The 27728-nt window shown below is 51.5% G+C and overlaps 1 protein-coding gene across 1 annotated transcript in view; it reads left to right on the plus strand.

Moving 5' to 3' along the window:
* Positions 1–26399, plus strand: part of MEGF9 (multiple EGF like domains 9) — a gene marked incomplete at its 5' end in the record, with an annotated part of 48908 nt that extends 22509 nt beyond the window's left edge. Inside the window, 5 exons of the mRNA XM_084272702.1 lie at positions 4947–5148; positions 17428–17567; positions 20912–21055; positions 21693–21965; positions 25827–26399. Of these exons, the coding sequence (XP_084128828.1) occupies positions 4947–5148; positions 17428–17567; positions 20912–21055; positions 21693–21965; positions 25827–26281 (1214 nt within the window). The 3' untranslated portion in view covers positions 26282–26399. The remainder of the gene's footprint in view (positions 1–4946; positions 5149–17427; positions 17568–20911; positions 21056–21692; positions 21966–25826) is intronic.
* Between the last annotated feature and the right edge of the window lie 1329 nt (positions 26400–27728).

A 27728-nucleotide genomic window follows, 5' to 3' on the forward strand; every position in this document is an offset into this window, starting at 1 on the left:
GGTTGTGTTGGTGCTGCTTACAGCCATGGCTGTGTCCAGCCAATAAAAAATAGAAATAATTGTTCTCACAATTTAATAATTGACAACTTGTAGATAATAATTATTCAATTCAGGGTTGCAGGTAACTGAAATTGCATGTTAAATCTGTCTGCTGCACAGCGTGGGCCTTGCTGTAGTGAACTGTAAACCTTTGTGTTTACACTGCTTTTACTCTGTTTTTATTTTGCTTTTTGTTTTTACTTTGCTTTTACTCCATTTGCTGTAAAAATTTGCCTTTACTTTGCTTTTACTTTGCCTTTACTTTGCTTTTTGCTTTTACTTTGCTTTTACTCCATTTGCTATAAAACTTTGCTTTTACTTTGTTTTTACTTTGCCTTTACTTGCCTCCAAGCATTGAAAAGCAAAGGTTGAAGCGTGGCTGGTACAGGCAGTGGTGTGTGTATTTGTTTTCCCTTGGAGTAACGCGTGGCAGTGACACGCGCCTTCATCCTGCCTCTGTTCCGGGATCTCAAGTCGTCATCGGGCTGTCGTCATTGGGCTGTTAATTAATTAAAGCCTGTCAACAACTTCAGGAGCAAAGGTGGTGGTTGCCCTCTCTGGTAGCCTTTGAGCTGCTGCGTGGGGCTTTATGGGGACAGAAGAGAAACCTTTGTGTTTTAGACATGGGGAAATGGAGGCAGAGATAAGCAGGGCTCAGAGGGCCTGGTGAACACCCGGTGAGTGGGGAAACTGAGGCACAGCAAGGGCGAGAGGCTTACACAAAGCCAAGGAGAGCCGTGAGTTGTATCTTGGAGCAGGGTCCCATCTCTGCCCTCTACTCCCCTTGCTGGTGGAGTTATCTCGACCTGCACACAACGCCTCAGGCGTGGCTGAGCATCCCCATGCAGGGCAGCTCTGGGTTTCATCCTCTCTTCTGCAGGTTTTGTTGTGCTTGCAAAAGCCCTCAGTAAGGTGTTTCTGAAGGTTACCTTCAAAAGCAAAACATTTGCTTGAGAAAACTGAATAAAGGCTCCAAAAACGCTGGCTCTGGCTGGGAGCCAGGATAATGTTCCCTAACCATTTTCTGTAGCTCTCATCATCCTCACTGCGTCCCCGGAGCCCAGGGTAGATGTTCGTTATCGCTTTCCTTTTCTGGCAGGGGACTGTTTGCGCCTTCTTCAACCCCAGTGCTGCTGGGCACAACAAAGTGTCTTTTAAATGATGCCTGGGGTTTTCATAGTCTGGTACATCATCATGTCAAGCCTCGACGCTGTGCCAGGCGATGGATTCTAATGCTGCTGTCAGGTTTTCCTCCACCGCCCAACCAAAGGGGCTTTGGGGCATTTTTGGGTCGCATCAAGCCAGGCAGATGTGCTGGGTGCAAGGAGGATGGCTTGGGGGTGGGTGGATGGGGGTACCACATGTGATGCTGAAGCAGGCCGGCATCCCTCTGCAAAAATCCCCGGGGTGGTTTGGGGGAGGCAGGACCCTCAAGAACATGACCTGTGGTGGGGGTCCGGGGAGGGGTGGGGGATATCTTCTGTCTCTGCCCTGTCGTGCCTTATCACAGGGTGAGGGGGGATTTTGCAGCTTCCCCGCTGCTTCCGCAGCAGACGGGCTCAGCTCCGCGCCCCCGCCGGCAGCAGGACCGGCCTCCCCCGTCTCTGCTGAGGCAGCTGGAGCTGCCGCCCTGCCAGCCTGTGAACAAAAAGCTGCTTTTTGCCAGTGCTATTTGGGATTGTTGCAGCGTTTCTCCCTCTCCTGGGAAGCTGGCGTGCGCAGAGCTGGTGACATCTGCGTTGCTGTTGAGTTGCGCTGCCGAGGCTGAGCCGCCTCCGGGTTTTGACCTGACTTGGTGCGGTTTTGATGGGCCAAGATCTGCAGGGGTGGAAAAAAGGAGCCTTGGGAAGTTGCTGTGTGTGTTTGTGGAAGGCAACCGGCTGTTGGTGTTTGCATCTCTGATAAGGCAGCGGGGCCTGGCAGGACCCTGCCGTCAACTCCTGCTGCTGCCCAGCACGTGTGGGGCTCCTGTAAGCAGCGGTGACATTCCCAGTGGGATACACCTTGGTTTGGTGACAGCCAGACCCTTTTGGTGGATGATTTGAGGTCCTCAATAAAGGGTAAGAGAAACATGAGGCTCTTGCCAATACATGCAGCCCCTCTCCTCTATCTTCAGGATTTTCTTGGAAGGTCATATAGCATCAAGATCAGTCCTTCTTCCCCCTCCTGTCAGCATCACGTATTTGGGGACAGCCCTCCCCCTCTCCCTGGCACAAGCATGGCCACAAAACCGAGTTGATTGCTCAGGTTCACAAAACCCACCATGGCACAGCCCCATCTCATTACAGCTTTCCAGGCTCTTGCCATGCCTGAGATCAGTTAACTTCCTGAGGAATGTGGGCAGGTGTCTGCTGTGCCTTTAGGTCCTTTTGAGCTCTGACCGCTCCTGGTGAGCCCACCCATCGGTGCTGGTTTGCTGAGTGGGGCAGTGGTCCCCACTGGCATGGAGGAGCTCTTACCTCTCAGGTATGTGTTAGAGGGATGGCAGCGTGTTCCATGGGGATTTGACTCGGAGGATCCATTGCATTCCAGCTGAAGAAGTCCAGCTCAGCTGGTGCTGCTGGATGCAGCATGCAGCACAACTGGACCTGATCTCTCAGCACTTCCCCTTGACGCTGTTAGATGTTAGGTGTTGATATGGGTTGCCCCAGGGATGTTGTGGAGTCACCATCCCTCAGGTTGTTCAAGGAAAGGTTGGATGAGGTACTTAGGGACATGGTTTAGTGAGTTATATAGGTGGTAGGGGGACAGTTGGACTAGATGATCTCGGAGGTCTTCTCTGACCTTAACAATTCTGTGATTCTAATTGATCCAGTGCTGGTTGTCTTCTTTTGATCAAGTCTAGCAGGTCTAACAGCACTGCACATAAAGAGCTTTGAAAGGTAAATTTGTTTTGATGTGTGTTTGACAAACTCCCCAGTGCTTTTGCTCAACAAGTTTTCACAGCTCCCGTTGGCTGGGAGAAGCCCAAGTGCCCGGATCAATACAGTTCCACTTGGATAATTGGGGTGGGAATTTGGTTCATTAGGAGAAGTGGCTGCTGAAGTGGATAATTGCAGATCTCGAGGTGTTTGTCGTACTTGCTAGGGTAGATTGAAGAAAATTTAGGTGCTATTTCACAGGTGTGTAGGTACAAAACGGCTTCTGTGGGGAAACTGTGTGCGGATTGATGGAGTAATGAAGCTAATAACTCCTGTCTCTGTGTGGTAGAAGCAAACAGGACAAGTGAAAGCGCTGGGGAATATTTTAACAGCCAGGGGCTGAGTCTAGCCACTGGTCAGAGAGGTCCTGCGGCTTTGGGAAGGTCCCTTTTTGGGGAGAGGGGCACCCTGCCTCCCTCTTGCCATGTAGCTTCCTTGAAAACTCAACCTGTAAGCATGTTTCAGTGTTCATTTCATGTGTTTGGCAAACTGCTCTATGACGTGCGGTCCAATTCTGCTGCAGTCCACCAGTGACCGTGCCTGGGATGAGGGATGCTCCCCAGGAAGGAGGGACACTGGGGAGCCTTTACAGTGCTGCTGGGATGCAGGAGACCTGATGGCTCGTGGTTCTAAGATACTCTGAGGTCTTCAGTATGGTGCTGTTTCAGTAGATTACTTATTTGTTAATGAATGATGAGCTTTGATGAAGTTTGATGCAAGGACCTGCTGAGGTCTTTCCCATTGGGCTGGGGCACAAGTGGGCGACGTAAATATTAAGTAATCTGAAATACTTACACTGACCAAGAGGAGCATTGGGTCTTCTTGACATGATTGGCGCTTTGTTTAAAGCAAGTTTTCTTGGAATGGGGTCCAGACCTCTTCCCATCTCTATGAAGATCCCCGAATACGATCTTTTCTCAGGGAATAACAAATACCAGCGGTTGCGTAAAGCCCCTGATGCTTTATGTGCCATTTCTACAAATAATCCTTGTTTATAATTCACCCTTGGCAGAAAAAGACTTTAAATTATTAAGGCACTAAATATTTTGCAACGAGGGAGCAGACGTAAAGCTCTTGGCAGAAACAAATTGCCGGGGAGAGGTTGTTCTCTTCGGTGTGTTTGGTGCTTTAAAGGGTTATCAGAAATGATGTGTGAGGGGACTGGGAATTCATCACTCCATCAACAGATTTGCGCCTCTCTTAAAAAAGCACCGGCATGGTGGGTGCTTTCCATCATGCCTGTAAATAAGGAGCATCCCCAAGGCATGTGTGTGGGTTCCCAGAGCTGTCCCTGCTAGCTGTGGGGCTGAAGTTGGCCAGTGGTGCTTTAGGTGATAGCCAGGAGGTCTGTGTCCTGCCCTCCAGCTCCACCAGCCCAGTGTTCGAAGCCACTTCCATATGTTTGGTGCTCCCTGAGGACAGATTTTCCGGGGAGCTTGGGATCCCTGCCATCGGCCCGAGCTCCTCTGCTCCTGGCTGGGGGACTCTGAGTCCCTTCTTCAGGGCTGGAGGATGCTGGTGCTGGTTCATTTTGTAGGTGTGTTGTGTCAGAACAACCAGCCCCTTGGTAAATGGGGTCTGATGATTAGTGATTTTGCCACCTTCTTTGTCCTCACATTGCAGCAGGTAGTGCTTGTCAGCTCCTGGAGCCAGGAAACCAGAGAGCTGTGAGTGTGTGTGTACAGACAGACCTACAGCAACACATACCCGTCTTGTGGTGGTTACACCCAAAACCTTCTGGCTCTCTGCTGCAGAGAGAGATTTGAAACCTGAACCATGGGGCTCAAACCCCAAGGTTTTGGGTTTGGTTTTTTCCCATCATCTCAACATTTTAAAGCAAATTCCATCCCTACAGCGATGACATTTCCAGCCTGGGGTAAGCAGAGTGAGGGCAGCCATGCTGACAGCGCTGCTGGTGCTGCTCGGGGTCCCGCTCAGTGCCGTGCCCCCCAGCACTCCGGTTTCAGCTTCTCTTTCCCTTTGCAGGTGACCTGTGCAACTGCAGCCTCGTGGGCAGCGCCAGCGCAGCCGAATGCAACGGCACGACGGGGCAGTGCCCCTGCCTGGAAGGCTACGTGGGGCTGCGGTGTGAGACCTGCGCCGAGGGCTTCTACCCGGATCCCAGGAGCCAGCAGTGCCATCGCTGCAACTGCAGCCACGCCGGCTCCAGCAGCGCCCGCTGTGACGAGTGAGTAGGGACCGTGTTTGGGCCAAGCCTCTGGCTGGGGAGGCTGTGTGTGCAGCACTGGGGTGTGGGGGTGTTCTGGGATGCGGGATGCAGATCCGGAAAGAAGGGATGCTGTCACCTGGTGCCAGTGTTTAAAAAGAAAAACAGAAAGAAAGAAAAGAAAAAGCAGGAAGGAAGCTGGCCTTATAAAAATTCATGAGGCATGTTCTCCCTCTCTTTCAAGATCGGGATTATAAAACCATCCATAGCTGCAGCAAAAGCCCTGGCAGCCCACCAGGGAGTTAACTTGCATTTTGGAGATGTACGAAGCAGAACCTCTCCTCTGATGCCTTGTGCATCCATTAGTCCTGGTCGGACAGGACTGCCTTCCTACTGGAGCTCGGGAGGGGAGCGGAGCAGCTCCGCAGAGGTTTGTTTTCCACAGGGATACACCAGAGGCAAGTGAAACTTTGTGCTCTGCCCTTGCTGAGCATCATGAATGCAGCGGCAGCCTGACAGAAGTGTGGGCTCCTGCCTTGCCTGGTGTTTAACCCTGCAGCCTCCTCTCCTCTGCTTCGTCAAGAAAGTCACTGTAGCTGATGCTTTGAGCTCTTGTGTAACAGATGGATGCGTTCCTCTTCACTTCACCTTGCCCACCCTCACGTTTTGCCATTTAAAAGCCAGCATGCAGCTTTATTTTTGCTTTCCCAATTTCCAGTGCTCTGTCAGTCATCCGAGATCCGTTGCCGAGTTGAGGGTTTCACATAAAACCAGCAGATGACACTCTGAGCAGTGTCCCCTGCCCAAGCTGATGGGGCAATGAGATGTGGGGTCTCTCCTCGGGGTACACCCCTTTGTCACACCACCCTACAACAACCTCCAGCCTTCCTGGGCACCAGACAACCAGCTTCAAAGGCATTCCCGGAGATCCCAACCCCTTCTCCAGCCCCTGCATGTGGATGCAATGGGTTCCTGCGCTGGGTGCCTTGCGCTGGCATCAACCTTGTTGTCTTTTAGGGCTTGGTCTGGGCTCCGCGTGTGTTGAACACCTGCACTTCCCTGCCAAGGCTGGGGCTGAGTCAGAACTGGGATGTTCTGCAGGAACATTCTGTTTGGAATTATTTTATACATTATTTCGTTCCAAACACCCATCTCTGTTGTTGTCCTTCCTTTTTGTTTCACTGCTGGGTTTTTCTGCTTGCATAAGCTCTGAAAAATTAGAACTTTTGAGTGACCTTCTTACTAGAAAAGGTGATTCTTGGGGGTGGAAGGTGTTGCATTTTTCACTTGTTTTGGGTTTGTTTTCTTTTGGTGGTGATTTTGGGTACGGGAAGATGTGCCTGGAAGCAGCAGGGTTTGCTACAGACTGGGAAATTAGAGGTTTTGGACAGATGTACTGAAAAGGCAAATTAGGCAGAGGGGAAAAATCTTATCTTTGAGTGCTGGGAGAGGAGGAGGAAGTGCTGGAGCAACTGGGTTAATTGTCAGGGAGTGTTCTCGCCCTGACTCTGAGTCACAGGGCAGCGGGCAAAGCATGGATGTGAGTGATGTTTCACCACGTCTCACTGTGTGGGGTGAGCCAAGAAACGCCCTTGGGAGCTGCAGGTGAGATGCTCTGAGCTGAGAAGGAGAACGAGGTGGACTTTGTGCACATAGCAAGCCATCACGCCCAACCCCAATGGGTATGGACCCAGAAAATGGGAGAGGACCTCCCCAGTTTCTCTGCAGCACCATTTTGCAGCCTTGAAGGGCTGGGAGATGTGGATGCTCAGGTGTGGAGAAACAGCAGCATCAGGCAAAATGTGGAGGAAGACCTGGGGAGGAGGATTAATGACAAAAGAGCTCTCTCTCCATGTCTCTCTTCCCTGCTCAGTGGGGTTTGCTCCAGACAGAGATGACCTCTGGGTGTTTAAAAAGAGGAAAATTAGGTCAGTTGTCTGTGTTGTAGGGCTGAGGGCACTGGCGTGGCTGTGAGATGGGCAGCCTCATGCATAGCTGCGTGTATGGGAAGATGAAGTGGGACACTAAATGCATCGGGGAAATGCACCCATAGTCGCTGTCGCCTTAAAGCAGGGTGGCTGCGGATGGTGGAAGCACGGGGCTGTGTGCTGCTTCTCTGTGGCCTGAGGGGTGGGGGAGTCATCTGGGACATGGGTACCCTGTGGTGGGATCTGTCCTGATGGATGGGAGAAACTCTAGGAGTGAGATTTTTGGCTCTGGCAATGCTGGGGCTGGAGCTCCAGGCTCGATGCCCGTCTGCTGCCGAGTCCCTGGATGAGCGGTGCGTGTCTCTCCATCCTTCCAGGCAACCCCTGCTTGGGCTGAGGCATACGAGCATTGCTCAGCCAGCACCCACCTTCTGTTCCTCTGCCATTAAAAACACTCTAAGCTGGATCTTTATGTTTTAAAGCACCAGTCTGGCTCCAACTTGTGCGAGGCCTAAGGAGAAAAGCCACCGCTCTTCAGACGAGCCTCACAGCAAGACAGCAGCATGGTTTTGGACTCAGAGCCTTTTTGAGAGCGGTTGCTTTGTGAGGCAGAGTGCCTGCAGGCTGAGCTCCCGGGACACACAGAACATGCCTGATAGGGTTCAATCAGGGTTCTGGAAAGCTGCCTTTTAAAGCACCCCCCTATGATGATTATTGGTATTATTTCTAGGTGTGCTTGCTGCCTGGCCAGATGGCATGCCCAAGCATGCTGTTTATTAACCAGACCTCAAATGCAGACCCATCAAATAAAAGTAAAAAAAAAACCCTTTCCCGAGGCAGACAGTTGATTTTGGGAGTGAACATTGACCTGACATGCTGTCTCTCTGAATGGACTCTGCGGCTGCTAATCAAAGGTCTGGTTTGGTGGTGGTTTCAGTTTGATTATCTGGGGAGAAACCCCCCAGATCCCCCTTCTGGGATGGCAGAGGGTTTCTGTGCTCTAGTTTGGATGGATTTTTTTCTTAGATGGAAAGATGTGTGTCACCAAAGGTGGAGCTTGGCCGTGGGACTGGATGCAATCCTGGGCTGACACATCATAGAGAAGGGGGAACGTGTTGCCCCTTTAGTGGTAACGCCTAGAAACCTCAGATAAAGTGATGTTTCACTGGCTGGATGCTGTGTTAGATGCCTGCTGAAAGTAGCTGTGGCCTGGAAGCGTTTGTAGTCTGTAGAGGAAGGATGGAGGAAGAAGCTGAAGTTTCAAAGGCTGTGGTCAAGGTCATGGAGAAATAGAGGACGAAGACAGTGACCCGTAGGCACAAGGCTGGGCTGGAAGTGCTGTGCTCCAGCTGTGGAGCCCTGGGACCATGCTAGGGGAGCACGTGCCTGGCAGGGACCCCAGCCCACAGGGACATAGCCCCCCCCAGCCCCACTTCTCACTGACTTTTGGGCACCTTGTGGTGAATGCTGTGGTACTGCCTGTCTGTCCTCTGAGGAAGCAAGAACCTGCTGGAGGAGGCAGAGGGAAAGGCAATGCTTCTGGGGGTCCCCATGCCCAGGTGAGCCAGCCCCCATCTCCCCAGCTTGCACCCTCTGCCTTTATTTTCCTTTCCCCATGTGAGCAGTGGTCGATCCCTGAATCCCCTCCCCTGGGCAGGGGACCAGGCCAGAGGCAGCAAAGGTGGTCTCAGGGTGGAGGGGGACAGACTGGTCTCCATCCCTCACAGCCAGGGCAGCGGTGGGGGCTCCTCGCAGCATTTCGGTGCAGCTCTGCCCTCCCTGTCCTGACATGTGGCTTCTCCCCAAGGGCCGCTTGTGTCCCCAGCTGACCCACGGCATGGGAGCCCTCCTGGGACGGGATGGGACAGGACAGGACTCTGCCCAGGAAGCGCAGGGTGAGAGGAAGGGGTTTGGCTGGGGAAGCCTTTCCCTGCTGCCAAGCAGCAGCTGCGCAGCGGCAGGAGGAGCTGTACAGACACAGCTATTTAATGCAGGAGGAAATCATCTTCCTGTGTAAACCTGTCCTCTGATTCATGTAAAGGAGTGGGACTGCAGGCAGGAAGAGCCCAGCCTGGAAGAGGCAGCGGGTGTGCCTGGTGAGCAGGGGACTTCAGATCACTCTGCATATTTATTTTCTTTACTTTATTAACTTTATTCCTCGTTAGCAGCACCGGCTGTCCCCGCACTGGGCTGCAGACATGGGGGACGCTGGCCGAGGATGTCCCAGTGCAACCCAGTGGTTTGAGTCCTGACAGCCCACCAGCCAGGTACTGGTGTGGGGCTCTCCTGCACCCCAGTGCAGGGAGAGAAAGGTGGGATCACCCTGCTCCACCTGCAAGGCATCCATCCCATCGAGGTGCTTCTAGCCCAGCATGTGGCTCTGCTCCAACATTTAGCTTGCAGCAGCTCTTCTCATTTGGGTGCTCTTGCACCCAGTGAAGGGGTAGAGAAGATGCTCTGAGATGCTGCTGCTTGGAAGAAGGGTGCAGTCTTCGATTCCCTACTTCCTTGGGAAGTTTTGGGTTTTAAACCCACCTATTCTGGCCCTGGGGAAGACAAGTGCACCCTTCAACCTCTGTTGCACCATTCCCTGTGCAGTGAACAAGGGGAGACCTGTGGCTGCTCTGGGCAGTTTAAAGGTTGCTACATGGCTTAGTTAAACCTGTGTTTAAACTGGGTTAGGTTTTCCCAGTTCCTTTAAGAAGCTCTAAACCAAACACACAGAATACGCTCTCATTGTCCCTAGTGAAAAGTGATGCCTGTTACATTGGAGGCTGTCAATCAATATAAGTTGCTCCCTCAGCCTGTGCCTCAGTTTCCCCACAAGCAGGAGGGCAGCAGGAAGCAGAGGCTCCAGCTTTGGCTCATGTTTGGCACTGAAACACAGCTGCCCAGCACTCTATTCCTTTGCTAAGCGAGCTGTCTTTCCTTACTGCTGGCTGGGGAGAGCTCTGCAGCACCTACTCCTGCTTCATGTGTGGCTCGTGCCATCGGCCCAGCATGTCATGTCAGAGACTCCCATCACTCGTTTCCCTTTAAAAAAACCCCAACCAACAACCAAAGTGTTAATTCAGAGATGTTTTGCCCCCTCAAGAGAGTCTCATGCTTTGTGTTTGAGTTAAAAAGAATGAAGGCAAGGCATCCCTGGAGCACAGCCATGCCCTGGAGCAGGGATGCTGGGGGTGGCTCAGAGGGGGATGCTTCAGTAGGGCAGCCTCCCTCCCTGTGTGCCTTCTTTGTAGTGAGCTTCTTTTTGGAGAGGCTGATCTTGTGACCCTTGCTCATAGGGGTCTGCAAGAGCGTCGCTGGTGAGAGGAAGGTTGGCAGCACTGGACAATGTTCTTTGTTAGGGTCTTTGAATGTGGGCTGGGGTTTCTGAAGGGGCTCAGGGAGCTGGTCAGGGGGAGCGGGGGGCGGTGGGGTGGGAAAAGCTGCAAAGAGACCTTGAGGGGGTGGGAAGTGATAAGGATGTTGGTCTCGGTGGCGTTGGGAAGCACCTGGGTGGGTCGGAGAGTGGAGGCGCGTTGAGCATCACATGGTATGTAGCCACATAGGGCAAAATTCGTGTAGGTTTTTTTTTGTTAGAAAATGCAGATCTGTTGAAATTCATGGTTTTTGTGGAGCTTCACCAGCCTGGGCAGGAGGGGTGCTTGTGGCGATGGTTTGAAATGAGAGAGCTCACTTTCCCAGGGCTTCTGCCCATCCCAACCAGCAGAGGTTATCTGGGGGAAGGCGGTGGAGTTCTCACTTTGGAGAGAGAAAACCCCTCATTTTCTCTCTTCACGGTGTCACCACACTTCTGAAACGTCTCCTCTCTGCGTGGGAACCGTGTTTGCACTCTCCTGTGTTTTAGCAGTCCAGTAAACCACATGGGGCACTGCTCGCCTTCGCTGATAACACCTTGTGAGCCCAACAGCTTAGGGACTCATTTAAAAAAACCCAAACCCTAAAAACACCCCCCTCTTTTTCTCTAGTTCAACAAGACCGCTCTCCTTTTATATATAGATGGGCTGAGCACACGTGGTGGCTCATTATCTCCTGGTATTGCCTTGTCAGCATCGCTCAGCAGAGAACAGATTTTTTTTTGTTCTGTAGCGGAAATTGTTCCATGTGGACGTCACGAAGGCAGAAGAATGTCCCATCAGAGCTTATTTTTCTGTGTCCTTTAATTATCTAAATCTCTCTTTCCTATTACAGACTCTTTTAGCCTTTACATCCCATTAGCTCCCCTCCTCTTTGACTTCTGCAAGCAGGTAAATATTCTTCCAGCACCTGTTTTTATTCGGTAGTGGTTAGGGATGGGGAAGGAGTGAGGGACTGGACACAGCCCTGGGGAAAGTTAAGTGGTCATCATCTCCCCTACAGTAATTGGGGCTTCTCTGAAGTCCTCTTGTTCAGTTGATTTTTCCAGCAGGCTTTGCCACTCTGGTGCTGCCTGTTGCAGACTTGCTGCCCTGGTAAACACTGAGTGCCCTCAAAAAAAATATTGGCTCAGCTTTTTAAGCTCTCCTGGGTGAATGCTGGTTTGGGGGAGGCGGTGCCCGGCCTGATTTCAGGTGGTGCTCGTTGCTTCTGCCTTTTTCTGCTGCTGGTGAAGAGATGACTGTAGAGATTTGGGGGATGCAGGGACTCTGTGGGTAAAGCTGTACTGAGCAGGGATCAGCCCCGTCTCCCTGCCCTCCCCATCGACATGCGTCTTCTGCCTTGAGGTTGCCTGTCCTATCCCCGTGCTGTGATCTTCAAGGGATGCTCTGGGGAGCTGAGACCCACTGTTTGGGGTCGAGGTTTTACAGTCAGGCTTTTCTGCTTCTTCTCATGATAAACTATAGAGAAACCATCTGACCTTGCTCTCCAGGGCCATCGTGCTCTTCCTGTTCCTTCCTCCCCTGCTGCTGAGGTCCCCATGGGTGGTGCCAGGAGGGCAGCCGGCCTAGCCCTGGGCTGGAGATTCCCCGGCTTTCCCAGCAGCGCAGAGCATCCTTGGTGGGGGAAGACAAGCGGCGGCGGAGGCGGCGGTGGTGGCCAGACAAGGTGGCCCTTTGACATGTACAGAACGGCCTTTCAGAGCCGCCAAGTGTCCCCGCTCTGTCAAGAGCTGCCATATAAACAGATGCCATCCCCCGGCACAAAGCGAGGAATGTGGTGCACAATGGCCCAATGTTCCCCCAATAAAGCCCCACTTCTTCTGCCCTCCACAAAGGAGCTCTGAGCGGGGCGGCAGGCGTGGGGCTTGGGCGCAGCTGCACTAACCCTTCCACCAAAGCGTTTTGGCTGTCGGTGACTTTGGTCAGAGCCGAGGGAGCTGAGGAGGTGAGACCCAATGTGGGGCTTTTCCCTGCTCTCTGCATCCCCACGTGCTGATCCTCCAGTTAAATGATCTAAAGTAAAACCAACATGTGGGTTATGAGGGTCCTCGGGTTTGCTCAGGGTGAGCGGGAGTAGCGTTGGCTTTCCACAGCGGGGTCCCGGAGTGGTTAGCTCTCAGTGTTAGCTTTGCTACACTGCCTGGAAAACAGGAGAGAGCTTTATCCCCTGGCTGCTGTCAGACATTGAGAAAATCAGCACAAAAGGAGACGGGCTCCGGAGAAACACACCGTTTTTAGCGACATCTCTTCTGAATCCTCCTAATCTCATGCAGCATCCTTTTGTCTTATTCCATCAAAGTGTGACAGAGCCTTTTCATCAAGGTTGTTTTACAGATGCTCCTAGTTCAGCAACATGTTTCTCCCTGTTCGTATGCAGCGCTGTGCTGGCTGTTAATTGTGTGTGTTACTGAACACGGCCGGGTCCTGCTGGGATGGGTGATGGGTATAGCTGTGGTCAGATGTGTACAGGGCGGTGGCTGGGAAGGGATGGGGCAGATGGCGAAGCTGGAGATGCAGTGGGGTTGTGGCAGGACTCCAGGAGCCCTCACTGTCCCCTATCCTTGTCCCTTGCTGGCTCTTTCAGGGATGCTCTTGGCAGGTGATGCTGTCCAGGGAGATGCTGTGGGTGGTGGGGGTGTGCGTGCTCTGCACCTCCAAACAAAAATGGTAAATGCATTTGGAGAAAAGCTGTGGGGGGATTCGTGTGGCTTGTTCACATGGTGTGTCCTGGTTTGAGACCCAAAGTCTTTCCAGTCTGGTGGGAGTTAGAAACAGAGGCGCAGCAGCCTGGTGCGGTACCGCTTGGCCTGGCTCTGGCCTGGGCAGGCAGCCTGTGGGCTGTCATGGCACCTGGGCATCTGGGTTGTCCTGGCAGCTGGGCAAACGCTCAGAATTAACTTCTCCTTTTCCTCCTTGGTGCAGGAAGAGGAAAATGTACTATTAGCTCTTGCCATGGGGTTTCCGTTACACCGTTAAACCGTGGGGGGGAGGGGGGTGCCTCTGAGCAGCCTCAAGGCTGCAGTTCTCTGCCTTCCCATCCTCTTGTGACCACTGTGTCCCCACAACGTACGGCTGTTTCTGAGCTGGGGGGCTGGAGACCAGTTGCAGGTGCAGCATCACACTGTGGTCTGTGTCAGATCACAGATATTTTAATGCTGGTTTTAATGCCCCTTTTTTTGCCCCCTTGTGATGAGGCTTCACGTTCCCTTGCTGTGCCAAGCAGTGTGGGGTCAGGGCATTGCCCAAACTCCCAGGTGCAGCCTGTCCTACCACGTGTCATTCCTTGGCCATCAGACCTGGCAGAACGTTTCCTGGGTGATGCTCTGCAGCTTCAGGCTGGGCATGAGTTGGAATTTTGGAGTTGTTCCCTGAAGTTTGTGCTCTGCTCCCAGGATGCTTTGGAGAGGGGTCAGAAACACCTGCAGTCCTCCCAACACCCAGACGAATGCATGGAGGGGTTTCTCTGTCACATCCCCGCATCTTCTGTGGCCATAAAGCTGTAGTCCCATGTAAAATCCCACCATGGGGAACATTTTGTTGCCCCTACTGACATGGATCGCTTGGTGGGTGATGGCATTTCCTGCATCCTGTGCCTCTTCCCCTTGGGTCGAGGAGAAGGGGGCTGTACAGGGTGGAAGGGAAATCAACCTGGCCTTTTCAGATGTATTTTGGGGTGTAGGCTGTTCCCTATTGCCCAATGTTTTGCTTTTATTTGCAACCCCCTCCCCAGTGTCTGCTGGCATCCTGCCCACCCGTGGGTGCAGTCCAGCCCTGTGCTGACAACAAGATTGCAGCTCCCAGGGCATGACCTGAACCCCAAGGGCTGGGGGCAGTTGGGTGCATGAGGTCCTGCTGTGGCAGGGGGGTCCCCAGCCTGGCTTGTAGCCAGGGGTTGGATCACTCAGCATCAGACCTGAGCCTCACACGTGGTCTGGTTCTGTCCCAGCCAGCTAATCACTGCCTGTGCCTTCTGTGGGATCTCTGGTGCTGGTGATGTCGTTAATGGTTAGGAAATGTGTATGAAGCTGATGGATGACGTGCTGGTGACACACACTCCCTACAGGGTCCTGAAAGTGTATTCGTATAAATCTCCTAGAAACTGAGGCTGGCAGGAGACTGGTGTTGCTGGAAGCCTGGTTTTGCCCCAACACCCCCTTCCATCAGCTCTTCTGAGTGTGCTAAACATTGGCTGGCTTTAGTGGAGTTAATAACCATCTGAAACAGAGTTGAGCAATTGATGTTGCTGCATCAAAATGTTTCCCTCCTCCCTTCCCCCTCCTCACCACCCCCCTCCCCACTTCCCCCAAAAAAGAAATTCTTGGCTTATACCCAAAATCCAGCTCAGTTCTCACTGTGCAAGTATTAAACTGTGGGTCTTTTCTTTCAAGTTTCTGGATTTTTATGGGCACAATCGGTCTGTTAACAGGACTTTTTTTTTTTTTTTTGATGGTTTCAATGCATTTATATCATTGACCTTTGCTTTAAAAAGTGTCTGACAGTCTTTACTGGGCTGGAGCTATGAAAAGGAGTGTTGTAAGAGGGCTTTATTCTATGGCAGCAGTGACCACAGGCAAAGCTTTATATTTGCTGAGTGATTTAATTCTTGCACATGCAGAACTTGGCTCTGTGCCTTGTGTAACATGTTGAGAAAAGGTCTGCTTGAGAGGCATTAAACCCAAACTTTCCAAAACTGTCTTTCCCCCCCCTTTCCTTTTAAATAGCTTGCTTTCCTGTTATTTTTAAACTAACAAGTAAAATCAAGGGACGCTGCACCAATGCACTGCATTGAGCTCTAGCAGAGTCACTGGGGAAATAAACCTCCTTTAAAGATGTGAAGCAGGAGTCTGGATGGCAGGGTGCCAGCTTGGAGGAAGAAGAGGGTGGCATTAAGATAAAGGCTGGATCTAGGGACAGCAGAGAGTAAAACAGAGCACCCTGGGCTGCGGGAGGAAGTCTGCGAGGGTGAGGTTTATACATCTAGGTCCTGTGAGGTCCTGCTCCTATGGCACATCCCCAAAAGATGAGTTCTCAGGCTAAATATCACATACATCTCCCAAATTAGTTGCTTTGCCCTGCTTGGCACTGACCGTCCCCTGCCTGCTTACAGGAATATCTGTCTGGTAGCGGTCGGGAACAAATAAAACCAAGTTGCTTTTTGTTTGCTCTTAATTTAAACACGGTGACAGCAGTTGGATTGATGGCAGGTCTGGGGAAAAGCTCTGGAAAAGTCAAACAGCATCCTCTGAATTCTGCATCTGCCTGCTGCAATCCCAGGTACCGGTCTGGAGAGCAAGGAATCATCACCTTCTTTTTTTCCCTTCTTGTAATCAGTCCATTAAATGAGCCTGAAATTTCGTATCCTGAAGCTATTTAATGATGTGTTCACTTGGGCTGAGTTCCGTCTTTTGGCATCCCTCTGAGTGTTTCCTCTTCCTCTGGCAAGCAAACGAAGGACAGAAACACTGAATGATGTTAATTTCTAACAGAAGCAATTGCAGAAACACTGCAATCTACTGTGTTTAATTAAAACCAACACATCAGCAGCGCATCGAGCCACTCAGAGCCTCAGCCTCTAGTAGTTTTAATCAACAGATTTTTCCAGGGGCTTTTAGAAGTAAATTGGGCACTGCTCGTTCTTCCTCAGGAGGAGTGAGGGAGAACAATAGAACATCCTTTGTGCAGGCACACCGAACCCTGAAATACTGAATTAAAGGCTGTGAGTACGTTATAGGGGTTATACCGGGGTTATACTGAGAGGAGGGGGCATCCAGTGGTGTGCAGGGGGTGCTCTGTGGGTGGTACCAGCTTCATCAGCTCCTGCTCCAAGTAAACTCATCTCCTGGAGACCGAATTGTGGCTGTTTTGGTTGGGGATGGAGGGGTTGAGGGGTTATTTGGGTTGGGCATGCGGGGGTGTCGGGGATGCAGAGAGGCACTCTGAGGCTCACTGGTCCCTGGCTTGGGTGGATGGGATGAGCCACAGTCGCTCTGCCAAGGACTTGATGGGAAAGAGCATTTTATCCATGCCTTTGGATGTGATTTCACTGAGTTGAGCCTAAACACTGCTGTTATATAAAGTCACTTGTGAAAGCGGTGGGTCTGGAGGCTCTATGTGGAGAGGCTGGCATGGGAAGCTGAAGGAATGAGGGTAACCCCTGCTTTTTATAGCCTCCTGGTATTTCCTCGTGCCAGCTATTGCTAATACGCCTGATTTTAGCCATGCAGAGCTCCAGCCTCCCTGCAGACAGACTTGGTGCCCAAGTAAACAAGCTCCTGTCTGGGGGCAGCTAGAGCAGAAACTGCTGGGGAGGGGAAAGCCCTCAAACCCTCTCCTGCCTTCCCCCAGCTCCCATGGGGTCGGGGAAGTGGACTGGAAAGAGAGCGGCTTTGCCAGGGTGGTGGTGGGGATGCTCATGGAGATAAGGGATAAAGGTCATGGAGAAGTGGAGGGAGTGCAGGTGGCTGGTGCCCCCCTGGGCTGACACCCGAGCAGGACACCTGAGCTGCCAGCCCTTCTCTCTGGGGGCCCGGGAAGCAGGTGCTGAGCAGGGAACTGTCTGCCTGCCCCAAGGTCTGGGCGGTGCCGCTCGGTGTGATCTGGAGGGGGGGTGATTACCCACACGGGTGTTCTGGTGTCGTCAGTGGGTTGTGATCACAGTATCCCAGTGTCCTGCCGGACACAGGCCCAGCACTGGGGCTCGATGTAGGTGGAGGGGGGCTGTCAGAGCATCTGCTGTGGGCTGATGTGTGGGGATGGCTTTGGGCCAAGGCTTTCCAGAGCAACGGTGATTTCCAGCTGGAAATTGCTGTCAGGGCAGCTGGTTTTGCAGGGACTGGTTCTGCCTTTCTTAAACTCCCTGTCCCTTTCTGGAAACTGTTGCCTGTGGGTTTCACATCCAGCAGGCATCCTTTGGAGGTCATGTAGAGAGACAGAACGCTGACCACGGGTTGATACTTCGGATGCCTCCCAGCACACCCAGATTTTGCTCTTTGTTTCTCTCTGTGCAGCTCTGGGAAATGTCAGTGTAAAGTCGGTGTCACGGGCCTGAAGTGTGACGAGTGCAGTGACGGATACTACTGGTTTAACGACACCACTTGTGAGCCGTGCCAGTGCAACAACCACTCCAGAACCTGCGAGAGCTCAACAGGTAACTTCCCCCTCGGGACTGTGGTGGGTGCAGACTTTACCTGTCACCTCTTCCTCTGCTTTTTTCCTTTCTCAGTCAGCAGACCTCTGCTCTCACATCCCTTTCATCCGCATCTTTGTGCAGTGAGTACCCGAAATCTTTACCTTAAAGCCAAAATCAGCATGGAGTGAGGTTGGAGCTAGACTTCTCCAGGAAGCCACAAAGGCTGTGTTGTTCACCCCAGGCTGCAGCACCTTTTATTCCACAGCCTGTATCAGGAAATCTCTGCTCTATTGTTCCCTGCACTTAGACAAACACACAACAGGAGCTTTCAAGGAGCTTTTGTTTAACTGCTGTTTACCTGGAAACATCTACTGTGCTGGCACTGACGTAAGGTGACTGCTACTGCCACGGATAACGTGATTAGTGCTGGAAAAAACTGGCAGCACCTAATTAATATTGCCTACTTTGTATAAATTCGCCTTGTTCATTTGCCTTGATGGTTTCTTTGACTGTCTGTCAGTCACACAGATGTCAGTGCCGTGTAAATGTCGGGGTGCCTGAGCTTGAATAGCTTATGGGAGGGCAGCACTGACTGCTTTCCCATCTCCAGCAGAAGGATTGGTCCCAGAGGAGCAGTGCTGTGTGACTGCCTGTGCAATCCCTGCTTCAGCAGCAACCCTCACACTTCAGCATCCCAATTCCCATCCAAGCTTCCAAGCTGAAGTGCAGTCCTGTGATAGTTACCCAGGAGCTTAGAAAGGAGAAATGATTTCAGAAACGTTGCAGGGCTTTTGCTTAGCTGGCATTTAGCTTCACTTAGTGAAGATAGTGTTTCTGGGCTGTTTCTGGGCTGATTGTAGGCTATTTCTGTTCCCTCATGGCCTCTGTGTTTGCAGCAGGGATGGGGTACCCATGGTGCTGCCGATGCCCAGCCCCTGCCCGCTCTCTTCTCTGTGGGGAGGGTGTTTCTGTGGGTGTCAGGTGCAGTCGCAGACCCACTCTGTGCTCATTGAGGGTGAATTCCTGTATTCATTCCTGTACTGAATGCTGCTTGGGCCCTGCTGATGCTGAAGGATAGAAGTCTGCACCTACAGCTCCTGAGTCTGAGCTGGGTGTGTGGGTTTTGAGGAGGAGTCAGATCATCTGTTCTTCTTTTTTCTCCTTCAGTGTTCCCCCTGCTTTTGATCTGAAAAAAAACCCACCCCAACCCAAAGCTCTGTGCAGACCTTGCCCCAGGGATGGGGCTGTTCAGGCAGCAGCTCTGCCAGGCTGTCCAGCACTGATCGTGGCACTGCAAAGACAGACTCTCTTTTTGGTTAACGACCTATTGTTGACTTGGAAAAAATGCCCCCCCTCCTTTCCCCTTTTTTTCCCCCAAATATTTTCCTCCATCTGCTTTATTTGCTGCCAGGGGCTGGGGGAACCCAACAAAACCCGAACACAGGAACAGTTACTTAAAAATTAGATCCCACATCTAATAAATGACGTGCTCGGCCTGCTCTAGAGACTGCACTTGGTGTGACCTCCCCAGCTTCACAGCAACTCTGGGCTGCCTTTGTCAAATTTTCAAGGTTTCTTTTGCAGTAAGGCTGCTCTTCGGGCTCCCTCTGCCGGCTCCACCTCCGTCCCCACAGAATATTTAAAATTACCGGGCTGGAAATTGGGCAGCTGAAGCTCCCCAGACACCAGCACTTCCCTTCCTCCGACACGACCCTTGTGCCCCGTGTTGTGTCTTGTTGTGCAGGTTGTTTGGTTGGTTTTTCCCAGTTGGGGAACTGTGAGGTCTGATCCTTCCCCAGGGCGTTGTTGGGATGGGAAGTGCTATTAATTATTAAGGCTTTCCGCAGCGATACCCAATCGCAAGCCTGTGTGTGCTCGGTAGGGCTGAGCAGCGTGCTGACTCATCAGAAACACAGACATTTTGCAGGGTCAGTGTAGATAAACCTGAGTAGTTTCCACTGATGGGCAAGTCATTGGTCCTATGGTGATCAAGGGCTTCCTGGTATAAAAAGGACAGGGATCTCCTTGAGAGAGTCCAGAGAAGGGCTACAAAGATGATGAAGGGCCTGGAACATCTCCCCTATGATGAAAGGCTGAGTGAACTGGGACTGTTCAGTCTTGAGAAGAGAAGACTAAGGGGGGACCTACTTAATGTTTATAAATATCTTAAGCATGGGATGCAGGGGGAATTGGCCAGCCCCTTTTCAGTGGTCTGTGGAGACAGGACAAGGGGCAATGGCTGCAAATTAGAGCACAGGAAGTTCTGCACCAACATGTGGAAGAACTTTTACACAGTGAGTGTGAGGGAGCCCTGGGACAGGCTGCCCAGGGGGTGTGAAGTCTCCATCTCTGGAGAGATTCCAGTGCCGTCTGGACGCCGACCTGTGCAATATGAGCTGGGGAGCTGCTTTGGCAGGGGGGTTGGACCTGATGAGCTCTTGAGGTCCCTTCCAACCCCTACGATTCTATGGTTCTGTGATCGAGACCATACAGAAAATGCAGGTGTGGTTCTGGATTCATTCCACTGTTGGTGCCTGAAGAGCTCAGGGCACCCTGAGTGCAAATGGACCTTCCACAAGCCTGTCTGTCCCAGGCATCCTGCCCGGAGAAACGGAGCCCGGCAGATCATTCTCCCCTCCAACCCTGACACCTCTCCCACAAAAACCACCGGCTCGTGTCTGACAAGCTGCCGGATGCAGAGCAAACAGTGTGTGGGAGCTGAGTACAAGTGTCCTTAGTCATCCGGGGTGCTGCCTGCCCCGCTGCGGGGGTGAACCAGGTGCTTCCCAAAAACCAGCAGCTGCCAGGATTTGCTTCCTGCTCTTGGTGTGATGGTGGGCAGTGAGGACATGCCAGGCTTACTCAGGGCTGCTCAGCTGCAGAGTCGTCGCTGTGGAGAGAGTAGAAGCTGTGCAGTGTGACGGGCTTGCAAGGGAGCCAAACTCTTCCTGTGTTAATGAGCAAATCTGCTGTGGTTTTGTTAAGAGTCAGCATTAACTTAATTTGGGGGGGTGGGGTAGGGGGGTGTTTGGTGTGGTTCATGTTGCTGCGAGGTTTTTCCGTGCCCCTGTGGCACTGCTGGGTGAGTGCAGTGAATCTCCTGTCCCTGCGTACGCGTGCAGCGAGTGAAGCTTCATGGAGGGCAAATTGTATGAGGGGTGGCTGAGGGAGCTTGGAGTGTTCAGCCTGGAGAAGAGGAGGCAGAAGGTTATGAGAGGCCAGGATTGTGTTTTGGCCGCAGGGTATCCAGAATCACCTGTGAGCTCTGATAATCGAGAACCCTCTGCGTGGATTCCTGCTCCAAATGTTCTGCTCCAGTTCCTGCTGCCAAACGGTCGCTTGTTCTCCTGTCCCTTCCTCAGGCATCTGCCAGCGCTGTCAGGATAACACCAAGGGAAACTACTGCGAACTCTGCAAGGACGGCTTCTACAACAGCACCCATCCTGCCCACACCTGCCATCGCTGCCCGTGCTCCACCGTGGCTTCCACCGGCACCTGCCGAATACGTAAGGCTTTTGTTTTGGTCTAATTCCTCAGAGAATGAGTGTAGCTCAGAGGGCATCAGCCCAGCGAGGCATTTTATAGCCCCTGGCTCTGGGAAGGGGGGAGCATGCTGGAAGTGGTGCCTGTGGTGATGTGTCCCTGCTGCTTGTGTTGCCTCTTGTGAGAGCGGCTGCGCAGCAGAGGGCATCAGGAATCACAGAATGCGTTAAGTTGGAAGGGACCTTTAGAGGTCACCTAGTCCCACCCCTGCAGCGAGCAGGGACATCTTCACCAGATCAGTTTTGCAGTGAAGCCACCTCTGGCTTTATCTAGGCCAAAAAGCTCCTGTGGATTGCTGACATCCCCAGTGCAGGTCCAGCTGTTTGCTGAAATCGGCCCTGTGAGATGGGAACCTTCAGGACTAATAATCCGTTGGCTTAGCAACGTGCTGAGTGTGTTTCATGGTGCTGGTACGAGGCCTAAAGCTTTCCTTCCCTCTAGAAACAGAAGCTGCTGCAGTTCCAAAGTTACACTTTCAGTGCAAAATTTGAGCTTGGTGAATACTGTCTGCCCATGGTCAGCTTGTGGTCGGGTCCCGCAGCGGGTGTTGCTCTGTGTGGGGCTGTGGCATGGACCTGGTTTGCTTTGTGTCTCCTGCAGAGCCGGGTGATGCTGCCCCAACGTGTGACAAATGCAAAACCGGGTACATTGGCCAGAACTGCAACCAGTGTGACCATGGCTACTACAACTCCGACAGCATCTGCGTGAGGTGTAAGTGCAACGGGAACGTGGATCCGTCGCTGTCACCCAGCGTGTGCAAGCCGGATAGCGGGGAGTGCATCGGCTGCCTGTACCACACCGCTGGGTTTCACTGCGAGGAGTGTGAGGACGGCTACATCCGAGACCCCGATGGGACCAACTGCACCAAGAAAGGTAAAACAGGCTCCTCACATCAGGGTTGAAGGTTGTTGTGAGGCTCAGGTGGGCACAAGCTGCCCGAAGGCTGGAGAAGGAACGCTGTCAGTTGTTCTAATCAGTGGAGATCCACTGGATCTGTGGCACAGGGAAGAGTGACACAATCACAGGCTCTGTTAGGTTGGAAGGGGCCTTTAAAGGCCATCTAGTCCCACTCCTGCAGTGAACAGGGACACCTGTAACTAGATCAGGTCACTCAGAGCCCCCTCAAGCCTGACCTTGAATGTCTCCAGGGATGGGGCCTCCACCACCTCTCTGGGCAACCTGGGCCAGGGATCCATCACCCTCAGAGTGAAGAACTTTTTCTTAATATCCAACCTAAATCTCCCCTGTTCTAGTTTAAAACCATCACCATCATAGAATCATAGGGGTTGGAAGGGACCTCCAGAGATCATAAAGCCCAACCCCCCTGCTCCATGCCCTTGGGAACTTATTTTTAATAACCTCAGGGAGGTGAGATCCAAACTTGGACAGCAAATCAACACCAGAATTTTCTGGTACTGGCCCTGGGCGTGTCTCACCAGTCTTCAGTCCACATCTGAGACACTACACGTAGCACCTTGGGTGCAACCTGGCTCTGGTAGGTAGCGAGGCTGCTGCACAGCATGAGGACTTGTAGTAAAATGGGAGAAAATGTTTCTGAAGTTGGTCCTTCAGTGGTTATCAGGAGGTTGTTCCACAAGGTGGATCCCCAGCTCCATGCGTGGAAATCTTGCACTCCTTATGTATTAGGTAAGAGAAGCCAGAGTTCAGGAAAGCATCTGGGCCCAAATTTGTCCTTGTCACCCACAGAGATTTAATTCAGATCTGCCTTTAGGAGCTAATGTGGTTTTTCACTCCCATGCTGCTCTCCGGAGGTGTAATCACAGAGTCTTCCTCTGCGCAGGGAGATGATCAATACAGAACAGTTGAATGCTCGTTAGCTGTAACCGTTCCGTTAAGGGGCTGGAAATGGCAGTTTTGCATCGGGTCATCCATTACCCCCTGTGCAGCTCTGTCTTTGTGCAGAGCACTATGTGACCTTGCTTCTCTGAAATCCACAGGAGCAGCTCTGCCTGTACACCTGCAGTTTGCACCTTTTGTTTTACTTCCATGGCACCCTTACAGGTAATTCCTGATGTGGGGAAAGACCATCCCCTTTCAAAGGGGCTAGGACAAAACCATTGAGCTTTCCCAGTTCCTTGACACATGTTTTTTTCCCTTTCTCACCAAGGAATCAGGAAGGCACACCACTTCTTCCCCGTTTCTTAGACACGCTCTACCTAAAAGCTGACATGCTGTGGCACCGTGCGTTACCTCTAGTTTTAGGTTAAGATCTTCACCCACCGCTGTTGCGGTCCAGTGACCTAGTTCTGAGTGGCTCCTTGTGAAATCCACCCCAGACCCACGGATGAGTCTCTAAGTGGGTGCAGATGAAAGAAGATGGCGCCTTTTGTGCCTCCCTCCAGCATCCCCGGGGTCTGTTCAGAGCCTTAAACCCAACCAAGATTTTGGTGCTTTCAAGGCTGATAGAGACAACTTCCAAAAGGATGTGTGGGATGACCAAAGCCCAGTGTTTCCCTCCCCCTGGGTGCTTGGTGCTCCTGCCGTGGCGGTGAGGCATAGCAGGATGGCATTAGCGGCGCAGCGCGGCACCGTGCCACCCAGACGAGCATCACAACCCTCCCTGAGTGCTGGCGCGTGGGCTGCTGGCGCGGCCCCGGCTCCTGCCGGTGCAGAAGCTTTTGTGGAGACTGCATTTCAATCAAGCAGCTGGATATGACGCTCCAACGTCAAAGCTGCCAACGCAGCCCATTGAGTGAACAGCTGCCGCTCTCAAGGAGCTGCTTCAGGACATCTGGAGGGCTGGCGCGGCCCCGGCGAGCGGAAACAGGCATGGCTGTGTCACCACCACAAGTACAGGCCCTGGTCAGAGCACAACGCTGTATCCCCACGGTGCTGCTGCCAGTTCCAGGAAATGTTTTCACCCTGTCCCCCTTGCCAGCACTTAGCTGATGCTGACTCACAAATAAAGCCCAGAAAAGTCCTGTTTCCTTGCTGGTGAATCAGCCATTGTCCCTGTTCTGGGTTTTTACTAATTATAGCTCCTGGCAGGGTTTGCCAAGAATTGAGTGTTGATGAAGGAATTTGGAAAGGATGACTGAATTCCTCGTGCCCTTCTCCCAGAGCTGTATCCAGGGACCTCTTGCTCCTGTCACACTGCCTCCCACTTTGAAAGCCTGTCTGCTACTCCACAGAGAAATGCCTTCTGGCATATACTTATCAACCGAAGGCAGGACCAGCAGAGAACAGAGGAGCTGCTGCTGGGAGGGACCCTGAGCAGGATCTTGAATGAGGTGTGTGATGCCTCCAGAGGAGTTTCTTTATCCATTGCCTGACCTGGGAACAGGACAGCCCCAAGTTAACTCCTGGGAATTGTCCCAAGGGCTTGTGGCAGCTCCTGCTCCTACTGGAGATGCAACTTAGTGCAAAATTAGTCCTTCAGCAGTGGCTCTTCTCCTCAGTCATAATTAGCAGTCGTTATCTTCAGGAGAGCCGGATCAATACAGCTCAGCACCATCAGCCATAATTGCTGGAGCTGTAGGTGGGTTGGAACTGAAGCTGCGTTTCTGATAGAAGAAGGAGAAATGGCAGCGAGTGGGAAAGAGGATGCAGAGAGTCCCGTGGAGCAAGAGGTGTACAGAACATTGCAGCTGATTGAGGCTTCAGCTTCTGGAGGGCTCCTGCTGCCTGGACTTGAGAGTCTATAAACAGATAGGATTATTCCTGTGAAGAAAATGCTTTCTTAGGTTTGGGAGTCTGCTCCTCAGGCTGTTGTGGGGCTGTCTGAGGCCTTCGGCTCAACCGGTTTGAAGAAGGTGCAATGAATTTGCATCCCCCTTGTGAGATCTGTGGTGTTATCTTGTCACTGAGTCCTACATCTTGGAAGGGAGTTAGCCCGTGCCTGAGGGAAGCAGGGCAGGTTCCTGGCTACTGCGTGCCTGGGGACAGGCTGCGGAGGAAGCTTGTGGCACAGTCTGGTAGTTCCCATGTTCTCATCCTTCATGTGCGGCTGTTCCCATGTTCTCATCCTTCAGCCAGCAGCTGAAAACTGAACAGGATCCAAACGTTTTTCAGTTCTGGTTTGGTTACCTTCTGCTTCTGGTTATGCAGACTGGGGGCTTCTATCAGATTTCTGTCTGCTTCGTTCAGAAGCAGAACTGGAATAAGTTTACCCTTTTACATACAGCAGTGTAAATATTGAACCGTGTGGCTAAACACTGTGGTGGCAGAATACTCATGGTTTGGTTTTTTGCCTTCTTGTACAGGTAAGGCAGAAATACCTGTAGTGTGCTAACTGTGCAAGGTTTAAGCTCCTGGAGTCGCTGTCTCCTCCCAACCCAACTGTGCAGCCCACGTAGACAACAAGTGAAACTCTGTCTTTATTAGGTTCAGCAAGCTCTTTGCTGAGCTTGGTAGAGCCCAGATTTCCTGGGCTTAATGTGGGCTGGACTGGGTGGCTTGCTTTCATAAGGAGCTCATTTATCTAACACTGAGTCTTGGTTACTGTGCCATCCATCCATCCATCCATCCACCCACCCACGCATCCCACAGGTTTTTCAGAGGAATGCTGCACTAAGGGAGCACTTAGCACACAGTTCATTAAAAAGTCCACCTGAGTCTAACCCTAGCTAACCATTTTTGGGAGCTATTTTGAAAAAAGACCAGCTTTAACAGTGTTAATTGCCATAATAACTTGAGATAATGTCCAGTGTCTTGTGTTCGTGTTTGATTCCAGCTTAACATATTTTTATTAATAATTTTTTATTTGTTTTGTAGAAGCCACCCTTGGCCCAGCAACAAGGGAGTTTACAACTTCTGCTCCAAATGCCAGCAAGGCAACATCGTTCTCAACCGCAGTGATAAACAGCACGTTGTCACCAACAACGATACAGACTCTATTCCCCATAAGTTCCTCTGACAATAGCACTTCTGCTTTTGCAGACGTTTCATGGACTCAGTTTAACATCATTATTTTGACAGTTATCATCATTGTTGTGGTCCTGCTGATGGGCTTTGTGGGTGCTGTCTACATGTACCGCGAGTATCAAAACAGAAAACTTAACGCTCCTTTCTGGACCATTGAGCTCAAAGAGGACAACATCAGTTTCAGCAGCTACCACGACAGCATCCCCAACGCTGACGTGTCGGGGCTCTTGGAAGACGATGGGAACGAGGTGGCACCGAACGGACAGCTGACGCTGACGACCCCCATGCACAATTATAAAGCTTAGAGGAAGCAGCCATCCAGCTATTGAGAAGTTGGCTTAAAAAAGGAAGTTATGGGGCTCGTTGAAGGGGTATCGGGATCCGTGCCAAGGCTCCGCGCAGAGGAATTTGCTCTTCAGATACTCTCACGCTGGGCATGCTGTAGCGTGCAGGTGAACGGGAAGAAAAGCGTAGTGCATCCCAATTTCAGGTAATATGATGGAATGCGTCCGGTGTCCTGTTCTCCATCAAGATCCATAGAATTCACTGTTGTTAAAGACTTGATTATGCTGCCCTTAAAGTCGTTTTTCTTTGTTAACGGGGGAGGCGGTGGGGCGCAGTGCCTCATGGTTCATGGGAAGCTACTTGACACCCAGCCAACTTAACGCTTCTGTCTGCATCCTTCAGTTTGAAAAGTATGAATTAACAGTGGATTTTCAGGAAACAGACCGTTGTAAAGGCTTACTATTAGTTCCTGATATAAATTTGCCTGAAAAGGAGGTCAAAACAACAAAAAAAAAGGGAAATAATTGGTGGCTGCACCACGAAGAGGCAAGTAGAGGAGTGAGTTGCACACTTGAAAAGTCACTGCTAGTGGTTTCCAGTAGGCAGGGAAACAGGAAAATAAAGAAATAATGAAAATATTGGAGTTAGGGAGGAGACCCAGCTTCTCCCTTTCTATTTATACAGGGTGATAATGCTATTCAAACATAGCAATCCTTTTTTTTAAATTATTTTATTTTAATTCTAGAAGGAGTTAATGAACTTGTATAGTTTCTGTGCAAGGGAAGACGACGAGACATCTCAGGGTTGCCGTGTAAAACTAAAAGCTAGGCTTAATACCCTACCCTGATAGAAATGGTGTGTTCTGTATATAAAAAAATGTAATATATCTTCTTGGGATTGTATTTGTAATTATTTGTAAAAAAGGCAACCAACCAACCAAAAAAAGAAACCAACCGACCAAACACCAAACCCTGACAAGAAACCCACAAACCCCTCCCTGTTCCCTGAGTCATATTTTATCATCTAGATTTTAATTGTACAGCGGTTAGTGGCGTTGTTTAAACAGGAAAGAAAAACAAAACAAAAAAGAGGATTGTTTAAAATACTGTAAATGAGATGGCAATATTGTTGGAGCTGGGACTCTGGCAAACACCGACTGCTTAAAGCTTTTCTTCTAGTGTCACTGAAGAACTTTCTTTTTTAGAGACAATGTGAGTGCTGCCTACTTGCACCTGTCAGATTCCCCTGTTCCTTTTAACTACAGAGCGAATCCCAGTGATGAGGATCAAAAAATCACAGCTGTACCCTTCCATTACTGACTTTTCTGAACCTTTACACGCAACGCAAACACACTGAGAGCCTGATCCTGATGGCAGGGCTCTTCTGAGGCAGCTGCTCATCACGGGAAGGATGGTAGCAGTGGCAGAGGGACTTGCTGGAGGGCTGAGCACAGCCTCTTGAAGGGCA

Source organism: Gallinula chloropus (genome assembly GCF_964237585.1).
Source record: "Gallinula chloropus genome assembly, chromosome: 18".
Taxonomy (NCBI): Eukaryota; Metazoa; Chordata; class Aves; order Gruiformes; family Rallidae; genus Gallinula; species Gallinula chloropus.